Below are 19,622 nucleotides of genomic sequence, written 5' to 3'. Positions count from 1 at the left end.
TGAAAGACGACCATTTTCGTTCTGTGATAACGTTTTCTGTTCAACGTAACTATATAGAATATGGATCTGACGTCCAATTTACTTCCTTGTCTTATCTTTCTTTGTGAAAAATGATTTCGGATTGACAAGGAATTTGGCAATGCGATTCATTGTTCCAGTTTTCAACAATAAGTTAAACACAATATCGCCACTTTCGTCATTTCAGCAATGAATTAATATAGGTAAATAACCTATATACAGAAACTTAGAAACAATCTAGTGAATTACACATGCATTACATCTGAGCGATAAACGCTATTATTTTAAATGTTTGTTGAATGCTAGACAGTTCTTAGTAAAATAACAGCAGAGTGCTATATGTACGTATATTTATCCAAGTTTGGTAAAGTTAAGTCTTGTAAATATTTTCCCATTCTGAATAGCAAAACCAGCAAGCTTATACACACTAAAAACAGATAAAAGGAGTTAGTCGGTCTGCGGGCATCAGTGTATTCTTTCGCGATCCGTTAGAAGTTCGAACAAAGGGTACGCATCTCGGTCGAGAATCCCAACTCGCGAATGAGTACTTAAAAAGCAGTCTTTATAAAAAAATAAGACAGGAGGTGATGAAATTTTGTTTTATTTCTTGTTCAGAAACTGTAATAGATCACATAACAAGTTTTAGATTTTCATCTGGAGTTTGCGCTTTTGACATAAAATTTATATAGATTGTACATGAAATTAGCACTTTACAAGAGTTATCGTTCTTGATTTGGTTGACTTTAGTGGGATATTAAAGTGTAGTTTTCTCAGAAGTACAGATCTAAATACAGAAAGGACTATTATCAATTAAAATAGAGCATATATAGACAAAAAAAAGTATCGTCTGATTCATGGGTTTTTTCTACTACATGAATCACCTTACCACAGGCAATGCCTGAATTTTATATGGACTGGTACTTAAACACAGAAATCGATACTCCTTGATAATACTAATGCATAGAGAAATCGATATTCTTTAAGGTTCATCATTACCTGTCGACAAATATGGCCCTAATTTCACCACTAATTTCTTTCTTAGTACAGATAATCCTGTATATCTAGAAGAATTTTTAGGCATAGCATCCCGTAGATATGAGAAAATTGAAAGTTCATCTAGATATACACATTGCCTGTCGTCTGGGAAATTAGTTGTGAAACTGAGGCCATATTTGCCTGAAATTGCTGTTGACCCTCGTATAGACTAAACAGAATACAATTGTATTAGTCGATTATTCCGTCGACCGATTCTTGCACATAATCGTTATGCGATGCACATGCATTACGTATCCAAATCATTACTTAATAAATAACTACATTCACTCATAGTTTTAACGAGTGATAATATAAACGGTATTATCTCTCTATCCGCTCTCCTTTTTGAACTTATAGCATCAAGGTTCTCACCTGATTCGCCTGACGTACACACCTGTACATGTACATTGTATGCTACAAGAGACCATTTTATGTAGTATGTGATAGCTGCACTTGTCCACTTAAGCCATATCTAGTCTGACAATGTTTCGCCTTACACTGATATGTGTACTTGTTGGGGTTTCCTTTGCAAAACAGTAAGTGCTTTTAATTCTTTCAATATGCCGGCATACAGGTACATGTGCCGTGTAAGTAACAATTACGCTTATTTCCACTTTTATGCAAATATTTTGACGTCAGTGGTATTTTAAAGTCCTACATATGTCGCGATATAAACGTAGGAATAATTAAGTAGCAGTTTTTATGCAAATCAGACAGGAGGTGGTTCATACATGTCAAGAACTCACCGAATTCACTTTATTTTAATGTTATTTAATCAGTTACAGGCCACATAACCAATCAAATACATTCATTTGGGTGTTGCACTTAACATTTTACTTTTGACGATAATGCCTCGCAACAACAACATGCAGGGGCTAAATGGAACTCCCAGCTTTTATTTAGTTTAGCTGATAACTGGATGTTACGACCGTGGTATATAACTATTTACCCAACCTCCACTCCCGCCCCCATTTGACGGAATGAAGCGAAGAAGTGAGGTAAATGGTAACATATACCAAGCACTGAAGTGTGATCAGTGTTGTTAGAAGCAATAAACACTATGTACTTCCACAATTTTCTCAGGAGAAAATTAAGGTGTTTTTTTTTTAAGAAAAACGTTTTGTATGTACATGTAGAAGTGCAACCGAAACTGAACGAAAACTAGAGTAACACTTCAGGTAAGAATCGTGTGATTCATGGTTGAAAAGCCTACGTATTTTTGTTTAATATTTTGTTTAAATTGTTTTATTACATTAGACTTTTAGTATAGCCCTTGCTCTAATATATATATAGAATGCACTGTAGAATTCAAAAAAGGGAGATTAATCTGTAAATCATAGATTACCCAAATACCCAGGAAAGAAAAAAAATCATAAACTGACTCTATCACACATGAAATCAGAGAGATTTCTCATTCTCCTTTTACTTTAAATTATGATTGTACGAAACTTCAACTCAATTTCTTTGATAATACATATTGTTCAAAGATGAAAATTCAGGAGATAAAAAAGAAAGGAGAACCCGACACCGTTACTAAGTGAAAACTTTTTTTTGCATTACAATTGTAGCACAAAATATTCTTTCCTCGATCCGCTCCGAATACGTTGAACAATCGTGAAATACTGCTTATTTGAAGAAAAAAATAATAAAAGGCATATTTGTTATTAACGTAAATTAAATGAATCCTTGTGTTAAACGTTTGTCCCTTTCGGGTCAGATCTTAGATACATACGGGTCAAAACAAGGGTCAGCTATATTTAAGACTTTCAATAAGTTATTTGTAAAATACTGAGCATGATATAAAACCCGTATAGCTTCAGCAGGTTCTCTTTCCGAAATAAAAATGTTTATGACTCCCTTTTCTACTTTCACTCTATCTAGAAAACATTCTGCTTGTCTATAACTTTTTAAAGTTCTGTCAACTCTTTGTTGCGTTTCAGTCATCCCACTCCGGATACAGGCGGAATTTTGACGATTTTACGGGTTTTTAACAACTTTAATTGATTATAGAGATTAAAAGTATCATTTGTGACAAATATCTAGAACTAATGATGTCCTGATTTCAATAGTATACGGCTTTCATATATTCACAGTTTTGATTGTTTCAGGAAAAAACAGCTGTTTTGTGTGTCCCCTTTGGCCCGTACAACCCAAAAACCAAAAGAGATATCTGAAATCCGATTGACAAATGCAGGCAGGGATTTCCATAAGGAATCCAATTTGAAAAAAAATCAGAATCGGACTAAAAATAACAAAGCCGACTTTGTTGTCTGGGTGGGGTCCCATTTCGTCACCTATCGTTCCAAAACGGCTTAAGATAAGTCTATCCTGTATAAAATGCCCTTAAAACTGAATTTTAAAAGGAATACATTGACAACAGAATCATCACAATCGAATTATCAATTAACTATTACTTTCAATTTTCATGACAACACATATTTTCCCCATTTCTCCAATTATTTTTGAAGGGAGTGGGACAAAAAACATAAAAAAAACCAATGCTCCCTACGGCATGTTTATTAAATGTACCAAAAAATAGCCACTGTTTTAAGTAGTAAGTTGGTTGATCGAGTACTGAAAGAGATGAAAGAGATGAATAAACCAAAACAAACGAGCCAAAATAAACTAGCCAGACAAAAATAACAAAAAATAAAGAAAAAAAGAAAGCCATACGGAGCAAAAATAAAAAACGTTCAAGACTATATCTGTTGATATAATTATACACACAAGGCAAAAATAGCCCTGTACTTGAAATGCAATCGGAACTACTCTATCAACCTTTCTTGTTAAAAAAAAACCTCGTAAACACTATGCGGAAGAAATTGTCCATAATTTGTCCGATCCGATTCTAAAATTATAAGAGAACTTATTTAAATTTTTAGTAGTACTTCATTAGCTCACCTTGCCATCACTTGGCATCCGTTGTCGTACTCCAACAATGCTAGAGGTTGTCTGGCAAGCTATTTTCTGACTTGATGCCAGCCTAACCGCTAGCATCTGACATATTGAAAGCCTCCGCCAATGTGATTTAGCTAAACACGTGTTTTAAAATATTTTATGTTTTTCATTCACATAAAAGAAGTTTAACTTACCGGAAATCGTGCGATAAAAATCCTGAATATTTGTAAAATACCTAACAAAAACATTTGTAATGATGACAGTTGTCAAAATGACCAGCCATTTTGAATTATATCACTTATTTTACGGACTACAATATGTTTTTGACAAAACGAACTTTGACATGTTCGTTTCGCAAATTTTAAAATCCTTAATTTTATCAACCGGAATTACACTTAAAACCAAATATGAAGTTCATTTTAACTGCTGTTATAAAGGATTTTCAGAATTGCTGGATTTTCTCATTAGGTAGGTGATTTGTTTTTCTTCAGTTTAGTCACCCTCTGCCGTGTTATGGTAAAGAAACTATATAAAATGTTTTAAATGGCAAATAGTTAACTACAATTCTGCCGTTTTCAATGAACGACGGAACGAGTGTTATGCAATATGGCGCTCGGAAGTAAGAGGTTGGAGTATGGAGGAACGGAATTCCAGCCTCTTACGTTGTAGGAGTACCGTTGTCGTCGTCTTCGTCATCGTCGTCAACAATTTCTTCAAACATCTCCTCTGAAACACTAAATAGATTTGGCTGCAACTTTTAAGTTCTTTAGAGTATCCTGCACAATATGACCGTTTGGATTTTTGATCGGTTAAAAACATGGCCGCCGTTACTAAAAATGGAACACAGGGGTCAGACAGCAGATTTAGGCATATATTTCAAATACTGTTAGGTTTAACCAAATTCTGACACAGGGTAAAAGTATTCAGCATGATGAAATCTATCTGAGGTCAAGTATTGGTAAAAATTTAATGACCCATGTTGGAGCTATTGCCCTTTTTGAACGTTTTTTGCTGTTTTTGATGTTATTACTTTCAAAAATCTTCTCCTCAGAAACTACTATGAAGAATTCAATGAATGTATTTTTAGAGTATCCTGAACAAAATGACCGTTTGAATTTTTGATCGCTTAAAAATTATTGCCGCCGTTACTAAAAATAGAACATAGGTGTCAGACAGTAGTGTTTTGCGTATATCTCCAAAACCGTTAGGTTTAGCCAATTGCTTTAAATTGCTGAAATGATCTGTACTATAGGGCATACAAAAGTCTCTAGGGGATCAAAGTTGTCAGATAACTCAATGTAAGAGTTATTGCCCTTGAGAGGTGAAAGATGACTTTTTTTTCAGTTTTGAGCCAATATATTGAAAACTATAATAAATAGAACGAAACTTTCAGTTGCTGAAATGATTCTTATCATAAGGCCTACAAAATTCTCCAATGATAAAACTTCTCACGACTCCATGTAAGAGTTATTGCTAATGAAAGGCAAAAAATTACGTTTTAGCAGTTTTCATCCAATATCTTGAATACTATAATAGAATGAAACTTTCAATTGATGAAATGATCCTTGTGATAAGTCCTACCAAAGTCTTCATGGAGTCAAAATTGTTTGACAACTCCTTGTTAGTTATTGCCCTTGAAAGGCAAAAAATTAACAAAGTGAGCGATTGAGGCACCTGGGAGCCTCTTGTTTTTCTTAGCCCCTTTCTTCGCGTTTTTTTTTTGAGGATTACCGTTCTTTATTTTATTGATACAAATCGAATATTCTGGTCGTTACATAACGTTCCCTGCGGTCACTCCATTAGAAGAGACCTACTAGAAATTCGGTTAATTTCCAGTGCTATCTAACTAAAATTTTACCCTCAAATAATTTAAGAAGAAATTATCCTTTCTGCGTCCGAGTGGTGAAACTGTCTGAATAATTCCTATGGCTTAATATAGTTCATGTCATAGATTTGAAAATTTGCTGCTAAATAGGTTCTTTGGAAAATGAAATACATTTGAGTTGTCAATACAAATGTAGCATTTCACTCACATGTACTGAATTAATTCTAGATGCTGGAAAACAGGATGTTTGTGCCCTATATAAAAGTCCATAATTTAAGACAGTGAGACTTCAACAACACACCTTATAAGAAAATAAAACTGACCGAATTTACAATGTCATCACGTACATGTAGTAAAGAGAGCTAATATGAGGGGTCAATGCCCAGAAGACAAGAATTCAACATAACAACGAATAATATCACATTATTCAAATTTTGTATAATTGTTTATTGGTATCAAAATTTCGTGTGGATCATATGAAAATTTGTGACATAACGGTCACGAAGTACTTAGGTCACGATAAGACCTTTAGGAGTAGGTATATATAGCGATAAAGTGGAGATTAGGCACAGTAACCGTATTGTCACGTCTGCAAATCATGAAAGTTCTTGTCCTTGTCTGTGTTCTCCTTGGATACGCTTATGGCGCCCAGTAAGTAAACGTTTTCAAAATATATGTACAGTAATAGCCAGTCTTAACCTTCTATCGTATCCGTCTGCAGTGCTATTAATTAGGCAGTTTAATTCAATTGGCGTTTGGATATGACAAATTATTTTACAGAAGACGTGAACGCGCAGATGAGATTTCTTCTCCATTTGGATTCTTAAAATTATATTTTGTTTTGAGGATGTTACGGTTTGTTTCTATTTCCGAAAGAATGAAGTTTGACAGGCAGAAATAAATGTTTTACTTATTGTTATTTGCCATTTTATGGTTTGCGTACAGCAATTACCAAGGAAAAGCCATAAGATTAAGAAACAGAATCACTTAAGTCATATCTTTTTCGCATCTTTTCAGGATTGACTTCAAACCTTACAATGAAACCGCATTGGCTATGTTTCATTCATCAGACTTCGACCTAGACGGAGTTTTCACCATTGATGAATTACACAGAGTATTCTCAGTATACGATACTAACCGTACGTAAACAATTCCATATACGACATATTTAGATGACGGTTCATATTCACGTAATGCATTTTAACTCTAACCATGTCTGACAAAGTCTTGTAGGCCTTAAGCTCGCCAAAAGCACATTCGAGACGAGATCATGAACAGTGTAAATAAGTCAAGTTTTTTTTTGTGCATATGCAGAGAACGGGAGGTATAAAGTATCTCAAGCTATTGCCTTAAACTTTGCCATGCCTTAGATATAAAACATGTTTTCATCAATTTTTTAGATGATGGCAGAGTTACCAGACATGAATACACTGTCCACATCACCGAGACCAACCCGGAACTTCATGATTTCGCGCATGTGCTGTACGATGACTATGATATGAACAACGACCATCACCTTGACCTGCCCGACTACGATGCATACTACGCAAAATTAGATAAAGATAGTAAGTAGATAGTTACTAAAACAGTGCCAATGGTACCAACATGTTGAAAAGTATATTCATGTATAAATGTTGCAAATCTCGGTATGCTGTACACTGTTTCAAGGAGTAGGTTTGGATTTTTTAAAAGAGATATATTTCAAAGTTGGAGTGTTTAGCCTCACATGCAGGAGATCACTCGTTGTGAGAGACAGAGCTCAAATGTGGGGTGTCTCCCTTCAAACATGGGAAGCTTCATAGCTATGAATTTGAACTGTTTCGCCTTCCCATCAGAGCATGGATTTGTGTATTTTTTATACTTCAAATTAAGCAGATGAAAAATCTCATGGAATAAACGGAGATAATACAAACAAATATATAACACGCACTCTCCATGTAAAAATAAATTAATATACTCTCTCCAGCATACACATGTATACACAATTGTGGGTAGAGTTTGCAAAAAAAAAACTTTTCTGCTTTGCCCATGCTTTTATGCTTGAAGGTCTTCTGAATTCTCACTGACAAAACATTTTTGTTCGATTGTTTAGGTGACGGTAGAGTAGTTCCTGACGAGTTTGTGGACTACTGGACAAAGGTGCGTACATTAACAATCCCGGGTCCCCAAAAGTTTCTCCTGGAAATCTCTTTAAAAATTTACCCTCATATTCCCGTGCGTTAAATAATAATTCTGATGGATTACTAATAGCCTTTTGGGTATTTTACAATGTATTAACGTATTAATTTAAAAAAAAGTATAGTATTGTAATAAATTTTCAATTCACTTTCTGCATCCGCCTATAATAATATTTATGATTGGGTTAAAGCCGTTGATGGGGCTAAGATAAATGTAATAGGGTATCATTAAAAAAAAAAACCTGCAGTGAGTGGCACATGTCATTTTCTCCCAGTTTTTACCCTTTTCATATCACAAATGCATCCTTTCTCAATTTTGATTTACTGCAACGGTTAAAGAAAAATAAATTAAATACAAATTCATTGAAATTCATTGAAAAAGGGAGGTAAGCCTTAATTTTGTGCAAAATATTTGGTTGTTTTGTTAATAAAATTATTTTATGAGCCATCCATAGTTGATTTTAGATTTTTTTTTAAAAATCATTAGACATACGTATGGTATAAATATGGTATGGTTTAGTATGTTTTTTATGCTAATATTCTCGTTTTCTTGTTTTTTCAGATGTTTGTCGCCAACGAACATCTTCATGGACACGGACACGGAAAATAAACAAATAATTATTACATAATTTTTGATATGCTATATTTATACTTCTTCGTATCTCTATAACTTGTATCTGGAAATGTGCCTCGGTACCTTATAGGACTATCTTCAGCTTTGCATTTTATATTTCTTGAAATGACACTCAGATCTATCTCTCACTTTCTGACTTTAAATCATGAATCGATTCATTTTAGTTCAGAAATGTGGCTGTATATCATAGCCTCTTTCCAAAAATTGAGACAGTATATCACCCGAGAATTTGAACTTTTTAAAAATGTCCTTGCTTTGACAATTGAAGAAAAATTATTTTACAGTTATATGTTTTCCAAATAGAAAGCAAGTGATAGTGTGCGTGCAACATATTTTTTTATAGCACGGCTTGTATTGTAGCTTAAAAGAGTAACCAAGGAAACCAAGATTCTAGCAGAAATCAAAAGAATATATTCCAGGGACAAAACCAAATATGGAAAACGGACACACACAACACAGAATATAAAATAACCAAAATAATACATACAAAGTAATTCGGACTCCATTAAAGAGCGGGAGCATGAATCAGGTGCACCGGTAGGGTAAGCGTCCTCTGCTTTTCTAAGGGATGTAAATCATCTGGAAACACCCGCCGAGTTGCTCATAAAAAGTCAAGTCCAGGGGAGACGAAAGGAGAACGGAAAACTATGACACATTGAAGAAATCAGTTTTCATGGTGCAGATGGATACATCGTAACGATCCACGAGTTATGATGATGACCATAAAACTTGTGTAGTGATGCCGTCAATTTGTAGCTACATAACCGTTTCAGGGACATAATTGTAAGAAATCTAGCGCGATACGATTTAAAAGTTTGCGTAGTTACAAGCTCTGGCAAAACGTAAGTTGTGATATGAAAACTACATACACAGGTGCTAAAAGGATGTTGCCACACATGAAAGGAAAGTTGACAATACGGAATGTAAAGTCATCACGTTTGTCGTATATAGTTTGGCCAATAGTTTTCCTTTACCCTCGATCTCTAAGTGTAGGTCAAGATTTGAGGCTGATTTCATTGTGTCTATAGTATCCTTTATTTCATGTTTTTTTGGGATAGACGCGATCAAATCCCCGAAACTAGTATTGTTTAACTATAAAGCGTCATCTATATAGCGGGAACTGAGATTAACATTACGAAATAATCAATAAGTAATACACATTCTAAATAAGTTAATAGTATCCGCTATACAATAACATGGTTATAACATGAATATTGGGAAAATTATTCCTTACAGAATATACATTGCACTTGTAATCTCCTGCAATATAGAACTCAACTCCACATATACGTGCAATAAAAGAAAATTGACGTTTTTATCAATTAAGATCGATAATTACATGTACGCCTATCTCTTACACAGCCGCAGGAAAATAGTTCCATTTAAACAACCGTTTAAGTTCAAATGCACACACTTACAGTTATTTTGAAAACATCAAGTTTAATTCCATTTTTTTACGCCACTAAGTAGCTTTTTACACCGAACTGAATATGCTGATTAATTAATAAGAATCCAATTAAAATCAGTTGACCTCTAGCCTTTTATCATTTCTGTCTATTTACATGACTAAAGCAGTCGTTTACTTACGAAATTCAAGTAGTCTACAGATGTTAGACGAATAATAAGCCATTTGATGTTTAACTACAGTGTACGAAGGAAAACATGAGATTATACAATTTCAACAGTCCTTCAGAGGAAAGCCATGATTTTAAAAGAGGGATGCTGAGTACCAATCGAAAGAGCAGTCTTTATATATCATGCAGGGGTTGGCCCAAATATTTACATCAAGGAAGTGGCGATTCCGATGAAGAAAGGGGTCCAGGCTATTATTTGCTCATTTTGGACAAAATTCTACACAAACTTATGAATACAAGGTGAACAAACGCACGAAACCATCCTAATGTATCTGTCGTAGTTTTGTGCATTTCAGAACAGCATTTAAATAATGAAAATATCATTTATAAAAATTTGAAGACTTTATTTGCATATAACCGTTATGCCGATAAGGTTCATTCATTCCCATTTAGCTACAGAAATCATTCTTATCCATCTGAAAAAAAAAAACCAACAGAACTTCGCTTAGGCGTTGTCATATTAATTTGTTGTACATGTAATCTTTCAAATTTTATGGTGTGCTTATTTGTTGTTACAGTTTATTTTTGACCGTACATTAAAGGCGGTTGTGAAGGCCTAGTAAAACTCTCATATCTGTTCACCATATCTGTTCCTTTTCTATCTGGCTAATTTGTCATATGTTTTGGGAAACTTCTTGTCATTTTAAAACAAGATGTATCTTGGATTATATGTGATAACAGAGCTGTAGGTGTTTAAGGGATTTAAAATGCAAGGCTAGTGTTTCCTTTTTGAAATTCGGCGTTTATGTGACAATTAGTAGCAATTGAGCTATAGCTTATAAGCTGAGAAATAGTTGTAACTAAATGAGAGGTTAATGTATCTTAGAATAGGATTTATTTCAATAATTGCTGCTCAAGTTTAAACAATATGACAGTCAGTTTCGACCTGCTGTTCGCTAAATTGAATCTCTACTTGAAAAAAACAGTCGGAGAGTCTTGTGTTCATTCATCAAGATGTTCAAAATAAACCGACAATGTAGCTGAATACGCATGACGCATACTTGCGCACTGCTGCAGTTCCATAATATCAGTTATTTGGCATAACCTGATCAAGAATTAAAACTCAATCCTTAAATGTATAAAATACAATGTAACACACTGTCACGCGAGTAAAATGGTTTTGCACCAGTTGGTACGTCCATATATATTTGATACAGGGAAGATAATGTAAGTATGGAAGGGCCTGAATACTTCCCAACGATGTTAGGACAGTTAAATTTGCAAAGCAAATCTTTGGTCTTTCCCTCCGCGGGACACGACCTCGTACCGCTGTGACATCTATGGCAACACCGCCTGAACTAAGGCCAGCGCCACTCGGCCAGCTAGGCTATATAAAAATATAGCTTTCGCTGTCCGGGTCATTCCTCCTTGTAGGATTAATGTAGGGCTGTAACTTAGTATACGATGTATGGTGGAATGTCTAGTAAATTTCAATTTTGTTCAAATCAAATGTAGAATTCACAATGATGGTAGTAAATTAAGATCGAATAACATTTATAAGCAATAATTTTGCATAGAGACATATCAAAATAACACAGAAGTGCTTTTGTTCGTTTTAGATATGGAGTTGTCTCCCTTCTAATGCAAAACTGGTAGATATGAAAGATTAGAAATTTTTGAAAGAACTTGTTTCAATAGCAGTACTAATATTGAAGATGAATTACATGTTGTTATACAATGCCCTGTATATGCAGATCTTATGCAAACTATGCCAAATGATGCAACTGATTGACTAACATTTTAATCAGTAAATGTCAGTAAATAAAAATTTTATAGTTTTATTTAATAATGAATAAGTGAGTAATATAGCTGCCAAAACCTGCAGTAATGTCTGATCAAGAAGAAATAAACTTTCACTAATTTCAAAAACATGTTTATAGTTTTACATGTTAATTTCTAAGAAATAAATTCTATTTTTTTAATTGTATTGTATATAATTTGTATATAGAATATACTTATGTCTTTCAAAAGTATCTCATTTGAGATTTATGCATGCAATGCTAAAGTTTAATTTGTTCTATGAAAATTTTAATAAGTATGTTTATATGTGATGAGACTATAATAAAATACTGAATCCGAATCTGAATCTCATAATGTATTTTTTTCTGAAAAAAGATAGCGAAGGAACATTAAACATGTATATTTTCAGCCGAAACTTCAGTTGACCGAAATGTTCTAGACCGAAACTTCCGCTTATCATTTTCACAATATTCATTAAAACATCTACAGTACATACTTTGCTTGTGTCAATGGAAATGTGTAATATTGATTCTTTGAAAGTTTCATTAAATTCCATTCAGCGGTGTAGGAGAAATGAAATAAAGATGGGTACCTCGTGTCCCCACATTCTTAAAAAAAAACAAGGTCCATATCCTGCTATGTGAAACCCTTACATTGATTCAATTTGGGTAAAAGTCAAAAAGAGATGTACAATACCCGCGACAATTGTGTGCTGCCTGCTTGTGTCGCAATGTAGAGAGAACAATTAACCATATTGGAAGTGGGAAGCTGAGTGTGCTATAAAACTTCAATTTAACCCACATGAGTTAATCACTTCGGTTATTTTGTTATAACCTTTTTTCTATGAAAAAAGTTTTTATTTTTAACATTAAAGCAGTTTAAATTGATCTTTACAAAGAGAATTTGTCTTTAAACACGAAAATGCTGCTAGGCGCGATTATTTATCTCCCTTTACTAAGTCCTTTTGTGTATTATCACCGGTTCCAGCCTTGATCTAATGACATACATGTATACCAATGACGTATGAACAGAATACATGTATAGCTCCGGCTGATAAGTACTTTAAGTGAACAAAGTGTGTAATATTTTGCATACAATGAGACCAGTCCGGAAATTTTCGTTATTGGTATGTAACACAAAGTAGCAATAACTTTTATGTTCACTTGTTTCAGTGCAGCTTTTGTCACTGAAGATTTCTAACACCATAATGTATAAAACAACAGAAATTGTTACATGGATATTAAGTTGTATATAAAACAAGAACATTAAATATACCTAGATGCCATATTATCTTTTAAGTAGCACTCCATTTAAGAATCATGCAAAATGTGATTCATGGGTGAAAAGTCTATGTATTTTTATCTTGTATATTTTGATTAAATTGCCATAGTAAACAGAAATTAACATTCAGTTTTTCGTATAACCCGTGTTCTTAGGAGATAAAAAGTATATAGAATGCACTGTAGATTTCAAAATTAAGGAAGATAACTCTCTAAATGACACTAAAAAATGGAATCTATTGGATTTTCAATGATAAAATTATCTCTTAAGAGCAGACAGATTGGAACGAACAATTACACATTTCATAATACAGACCCATAAGACAATTTAATTACCAAAATGAAAATATGTAACTATTTTGGGTGTATCACATTTTTCAGATTTTGCATGATTCTTACAAAAGACAGCTACTTAAAACATCGATTGTTTGGGTAGACCATATTCCAACTTCGTTATTGCAAATGAAATTTGTACATGCACGTGCTTATTGATACTGTATAAATTTCACAGAGGTCTAATGTTAGTTCACTTGTGTTCTGATGAAAATAACAAAGAAAAACGTCATTCAGATCGATGAATTTCATCGTATCATACATGTACATGACTTATAATTATTACAAATTTGTAGGTTTACTGTATATGTCTGGAATTGATTACCAGCAGCGCTATTCCGTCCAAACGGCTTTTGATTGGTCAAGACGTCGGTAAGTTGTAATATACATATGAAACCCCCCCCCCCCCCCCCAAAAAAAAAAAAAAAAAAAAAAAAAAAAAAAAAAAAAAAAAAAAAACAGATCAATACCCAAGAATAACATTAAAATGAATTTACATGCACGAAGCAGAAATGCTACTTAATAAACGGCTGCTTTTGAAAAAAACTCAACAAAGACATACAAAAGAATGAATAAAAATGAAAAGAGAAAGTTAAGAAATGCAGGTAAACGATGGACTTAATGAACACAACCGGCAAACCAGCGGCCACACAAAGAACATTTTACAATAAACAACCATCACCCATTGTTCTAGAAGAAACCGAGCATCCCTCAACCAAGGAACAATATCTAAAAAAGAATTTGGCAAGAGACCTTTCAAGACGCATTTCCTGACTTGAAATCAAGCATATCGCAAATTGGCTTTTCTGTGTAGTATATTTTGCCCCTCTGCGATGTTTTAGAAAAATATGTGGATTTGTAACCGTGAACAACATAATTTTTAAAACAGCAAACTATTTACGAATCAGTCCTTTCAAACGACATTTCAATTTATCATATGATAACGTAATGTAAAGAGTTGAGAAGTCAAAAGTTTGAAGAGAACTAATTTTGGAAAAAAACTGCGGAATTTTAGGTTTTGAAGTAAATCTTTAAAAGTTTTTAGTATCTACGTGTGATTAATGCCTCCACGAGAGTAGGTGGTATTGCAACTAGCTTGCTGTCCATCCTTCACTGCGGACAATATCTTCGTAAGTTGAATTGACATCTCCTTCATGGAACAAGGTGAAGATACTGCAATATACCTTTCTTTGTATGGATTCTTATGATGTTTGGAAATCCTATACAAGTAATGTAAGTCCTCACATTTTGTTTCGATGTTGAGAGAAGACATGAAGAACTTGTAGTTGTTAGGATTTCATCTTTATCAAAAGTACTACATTTGTATGAGGCATTACCTGGGATGTTACTATCAATGCCCAATTCCTTAATTAGGCAACTGACGTAATGCGCTTTACAAACAAATACAATATTGATTGAAGCTTTGTCCGCAGGGATGATAACTTATTTCTCATGTAGTGAGGAAAGGCATTCAAGTGCCTCACGATCGTTGAATACGGGCTTGGGTCTTTTATTGACACATTTCTGGAGATTGTCAATACGATCACGTACCAACGATCGGATGGCACGTATCCAGTCTGACAAGGACTCAATTTCTGCTTCTTGATCCTTTTCTCTCTTTATCCATGATCTGGCATAATCTTCAACAGCATCCTTATGGTTTTGAAGTTAAGTTTCCAATTGAAGCGCTGTGGTTCTCTGAATTTTGGACAATGAGAAACTACCTTATATAGGAGTTCATTCTCAATGATATTCAAATCTCCAGTGATGACACGACCAGAAGGACAGTAATTAGAGAATGAAGAAGCACACTCACATGTCAGAGGTGATTTTAAGTATTCTCCAATGTTCAGATTCTGTAATGTCTTTTTATGGTTGAAAATTTTACTACTTATTGTCTTAGTGTAACTCTATTCCCTTGTTGGGAAATGGAATATGTATGAATTTCTGATTCTCATCGTGAAGAGGTTCAGATTTAACAGGTTTAAAAAGACGGAATTTGGTCACACCAGATATAATTCTGGACAATATGTATTTTTCCGAAAGGGGTTGACACCTTCTTTCTCGAGTCCGAAGCCTCTAAGATCTTTTCGAAGGGTGACTGGCAGTGAAAAAAGATTCGTTCTAATGTAATGAACACCTCAGGGTTGTTGTAAACTAGACAAAAGATTATTATATCTGTCTGAAAGTGAATAAGATGTATGAACATTGTAGGAAACTCTTTAATCTAAAACAACTCCCTATCGGTGCGGTACGGTCTACTGTGTTTAGGGCTGTTAGTGTGATGGTAGATTTTCTCGATGAAACAAACCTTCATGTTCAAACACTGGTCATGACTTGGCAGATTGAAATGATTGTGAAGAGAGAATTGACAATCGCATAACTCTAAAAGGTTTTTCGTTCTCTAAAATCGCTCTTTGCAATTCAATTCATTTCAAGGCATCCTTTAGGTTGTGAAACAGACATACTCAAAACATACAAAGATGACGTCACTATTAGATCATCGAGTGAACTCTTTCATGATGACAACACACACGACTACAGCGCCTCTCGCGGTAGACTCGATTTGACACAAACCACATCATCAGATGGAGTTACACGTATGGGAGGATGGTCGTCCAATTTTAACGATGTTAGACAGTTTATAGAGGTCAGTATACCATTTCATTCTAAAATCAGTTTCGTGGGATGATAGGGAAAACTCGTTTTGAGGAAACATCACTATTTCACATTTTGCAAATAGTTATTTCTTTAGCCTAGGATTTTAATAAGGTATGCTACCTGGCATCCTTCTCTTTTATGATGGCAGTACTTTTCCTTCCATATTCATTCATCAAAATTATCGTTATTTTTAAGTAGGGCTGTTGAAAATACGTAATAAACTAAAATGGGTTTCTTAATTCCTACATAAAATATCAACATGATTATGAATTGCAGATAGAAACGAAGACGGATTTTAACTTCACTGGCGTTATAACCCAGGGCAAAAACGGATGCTGTCAAGAATGGGTGACGTCATACCGGATACTGTTTAGTCATGATTGTACCTCATGGCACGTATTAGACGGCCCTAATGGTGCTGTAGGTAACATCATTTTTTTCGCTCGAAAATTATTGATTCATTTAGCTGACACACGGAGGCATGGAATGGCGAGAACTGGAATCTCTTGTTCGTCAGTCGGATTCGAATGTATTTATGATAAATTTAGATCAACTTGTCCTTATAAAGGTCCAATGATTACAACCATGGAATGTCAATCCGCCTTCAACAAAATTTAAATTTTAAGTTGAAAATAGCAACTAATAATGGAGGAAATCTATATAATGGTAATCGTGAATGACAAAAAAAAAAAAAAAAAAAAAATGATCACTCGTGCCAAGAACCCATTAAGATGTAACTCCACTCTTCTTCGACATGTACATTCGTGATCATATTTTGATTATTCACTTTTGTAATAAATTATCGTACTAATTTTACCGCGTCTATCAAAGTAACTTATAAACAATTACATGTTGCGATAAACAATTAAACGACCAATCTATCGGTTGTGATTTGTTCGATGACACTACAAAAAAGTCACAAATATGGTATGCATTAGAATTTGAATTTAGTGTACATATTTGTACGAATCAGGTGAACTGGGAAAAATCAGAAACATGCATGTCAAAATCCCACCAATCCGACCAAAAAAAAAAAAAATCGCTCAAGAATGCTTTCTATATTTGAAAAGACCATTAATTGATCTCTGCATAATTGGCTTTGTCAGAAAATTTTCATGAGAATCTTAAGAAAATGAGGTTTTTGACATAGCTATCTGCCTTTAAATGTTAATTACAGTGCATTTCTATGAAAGTATATCTCAATGCACCAACATGATATGAAAAGTCTTGTTTTCCCCTTGATTCTGATCGTGAAAATAGTCAAATTACACTATCTAAATGATGTTTTTTTTTCATACCATGTTTCATCCACTGCCTGATTCTTACAGGGACTGACACTTAAGCATTTGCTAAGATGTGCATTGCGTAATGTCCCAATTGTTTTGTCCACTGATTTTATTTTCTTACATGATCATTTACTTATAAGTGACAGTGTCCACATTTTATTTACATTCGTCCCCGGTCTTAAGAATGCTATCAATGTTCAACAGATCAATTCGATATAATCACGTATACAAATGCTTTATACTAGTTTGTTTCACAGATATTTCAAGGAAATTCTGACGAAGATACAAAAGTACAACACAAATTTCCTAAACCGGTAGTTGCTAGATGCATTAGAGTCAATCCAATCCGTTTTAACAACCATATATCTATGAGAATCGGTTTGATTGGTCAACCTCTAATTCAAGGAAGCATCACATGTTCTAATCCACAGACACAACATAGTACACAAGCTAGCACGTCTACGTCAGGTATGACTTAATCCTGCTCATTTCTTTATTTTGCCCCGTGCAGGTCCAGGTGTCAAAAGAATAGGCCTGCAGCAGCGCTAGGTCTGTCGTAAAAGGTGACTAAATAGTGCTCAGAACCCTAGCCTGGGGCTATGGCGCTCTGCCCACAGAGCAACTGGGTTGTGTGCCCCGGGTGGTGGAATGGTGTATCCCTGGCGTGTTGCATGCTGGGGTTGTCAGGCTATAATACCGAAAACCTGACCGCAAGCCATAGTGGTGCACCGTGTTAGGAAAGATGCCACGTTCCTCGCACGTTACAGAACCCTACTGTGGTATTCTCCCGGAGTAGGAACCATAGGGCTCCGCCACAGGAGGCTAAATTGCCCGACCCTACCCACCTCTCCCTATTTCCAGTGGCAATCAAAATTTGTCGACTCCATTATCCTTATGTCCTATCCTATTTTTCATTTCATTATCATTTCATGTTCATTTTATCATCCACTTCATGTTCATCGCCGTAATATAGCTGAAATGTTGCTGCTCGGGCGTTAAACCCCAACAATCAATCAGTCAATCTCATTTCTATTTTCTGTAGAAGGAAATTATGTACTGTCTGTTTCTATTACTGTATTTATCAATAGTTGTAAAACATTTTTTCATACGAGTTAAAAACACACGGAAGCATGTGCTATTGGGCCGATATGGAAGTAATATCATGTATGTGTTTCTACATATGAAAGGACATGAAAATATGTTTTTCTTTAAAACTATTTAAACACTGTACTTTTTATCGTCGTATCAAAAATTATATCATTACCATAAAATCGTTATTTAATTTTTATGAATTAACTTAATTCGATATTCCAAACCATGTTTTAATATGTTTTTCATAGTGGTCCTAAATACATTTGGTTTTAGATGTTTTCCAAAGCAAATTAAAACATGTATTTTTCTATTACCGGTTTGTATGCTTTCAGTAAGCAGCCATTGTCAAAGCTCACCGTGCCAAAACAACGGAAAATGCCATGACGTCGCCGACACGTTTATCTGTGCGTGTGGCATGTCAGCTGATGGTCGCTTTGTCTACACGGGGAAACTTTGCGAACTGTCTCTACAAGTGGCAAGAACTTGTATGTAAACAGAAGTACAACGTACATATTACAGTAATCTGATCGTATGTGCTACAAATGCGCCTCTGTCATGTTGTTAATGGTAGATTTTATTAAATGTTCAAATCAATCCATCAAAAGATCCACCACCCCCTAAATTGTTTCGATTCCACCTTTGTTTTGCCGAGGAAGCAAAGGTGGATCCAAATACCTCCCAAGTTTGAAGGGGGGGTCTTTCACACATCAACATAGAATTGAATTTAACAATGTAATGTATTTATCTGTACTCTTAATCATTTATTTGTATATCCCTTTTAACTACATTTTTTTTTGTTTCAGTACAGAGTACAGTTCCATCAACAACATGGCTACACATACCCGGATGATCGAAACAACTTATCGATATTCAAACCTTCACGTTCCCATAACGAAGTTATTTTTTTATGCGTTTTGTTTTTATTTGTAACCGATTTTAAAGAGGGCCATTAAATGTTGTTACATAAAATTGTTTTCTTTGATTTGACAAAAGTTTTCATATTCCGCAA

At 34.5% G+C, this 19,622-nt stretch overlaps 2 protein-coding genes across 5 annotated transcripts; both read left to right on the top strand.

Annotated features, from left to right (window-relative positions):
• Positions 1-1,460: 1,460 nt before the first annotated feature.
• On the top strand, positions 1,461-8,582 carry LOC148599481 (uncharacterized). Of its 2 annotated transcripts, none has more exons than XM_088557628.1 (5): positions 1,461-1,589; positions 6,794-6,915; positions 7,177-7,341; positions 7,869-7,915; positions 8,516-8,582. In XM_088557628.1, the coding sequence occupies exons 1-5, from the start codon at positions 1,537-1,539 to the stop codon at positions 8,561-8,563; spliced, it is 435 nt and encodes a 144-aa protein (XP_088413754.1). In that variant the 5' UTR covers positions 1,461-1,536; the 3' UTR covers positions 8,564-8,582. The 2 variants fall into 2 exon arrangements, with proteins under 2 accessions (XP_088413754.1, XP_088413753.1); XM_088557627.1 differs by lacking the exon at positions 1,461-1,589 and adding an exon at positions 6,273-6,427.
• Positions 8,583-12,954: 4,372 nt separating this feature from the next.
• LOC148599480 (adipocyte enhancer-binding protein 1-like) lies at positions 12,955-19,582 on the top strand. 3 transcript variants are annotated; one of them, XM_088557619.1, is made up of 7 exons: positions 12,955-13,087; positions 13,871-13,946; positions 16,025-16,224; positions 16,512-16,655; positions 17,779-17,989; positions 18,946-19,098; positions 19,422-19,582. In XM_088557619.1, coding segments are annotated over exons 1-7 (816 nt in total). In that variant the 5' UTR covers positions 12,955-13,057; the 3' UTR covers positions 19,424-19,582. The 3 variants fall into 3 exon arrangements, with proteins under 3 accessions (XP_088413745.1, XP_088413744.1, XP_088413743.1); XM_088557618.1 differs by having other exon boundaries at positions 18,946-19,119; positions 19,417-19,582; XM_088557617.1 differs by having other exon boundaries at positions 12,956-13,087; positions 19,417-19,582.
• Positions 19,583-19,622: the final 40 nt, after the last annotated feature.

Source organism: Perna viridis, chromosome 13, assembly GCF_037379345.1.
Source record: "Perna viridis isolate PV_CMFRI_1.1 ecotype Kerala chromosome 13, ASM3737934v1, whole genome shotgun sequence".
In the NCBI taxonomy this organism is placed as follows: domain Eukaryota; kingdom Metazoa; phylum Mollusca; class Bivalvia; order Mytilida; family Mytilidae; genus Perna; species Perna viridis.
Note: the sequence above shows the minus strand (reverse complement) of the source record. Positions and strands in the feature narration are given on the sequence as shown.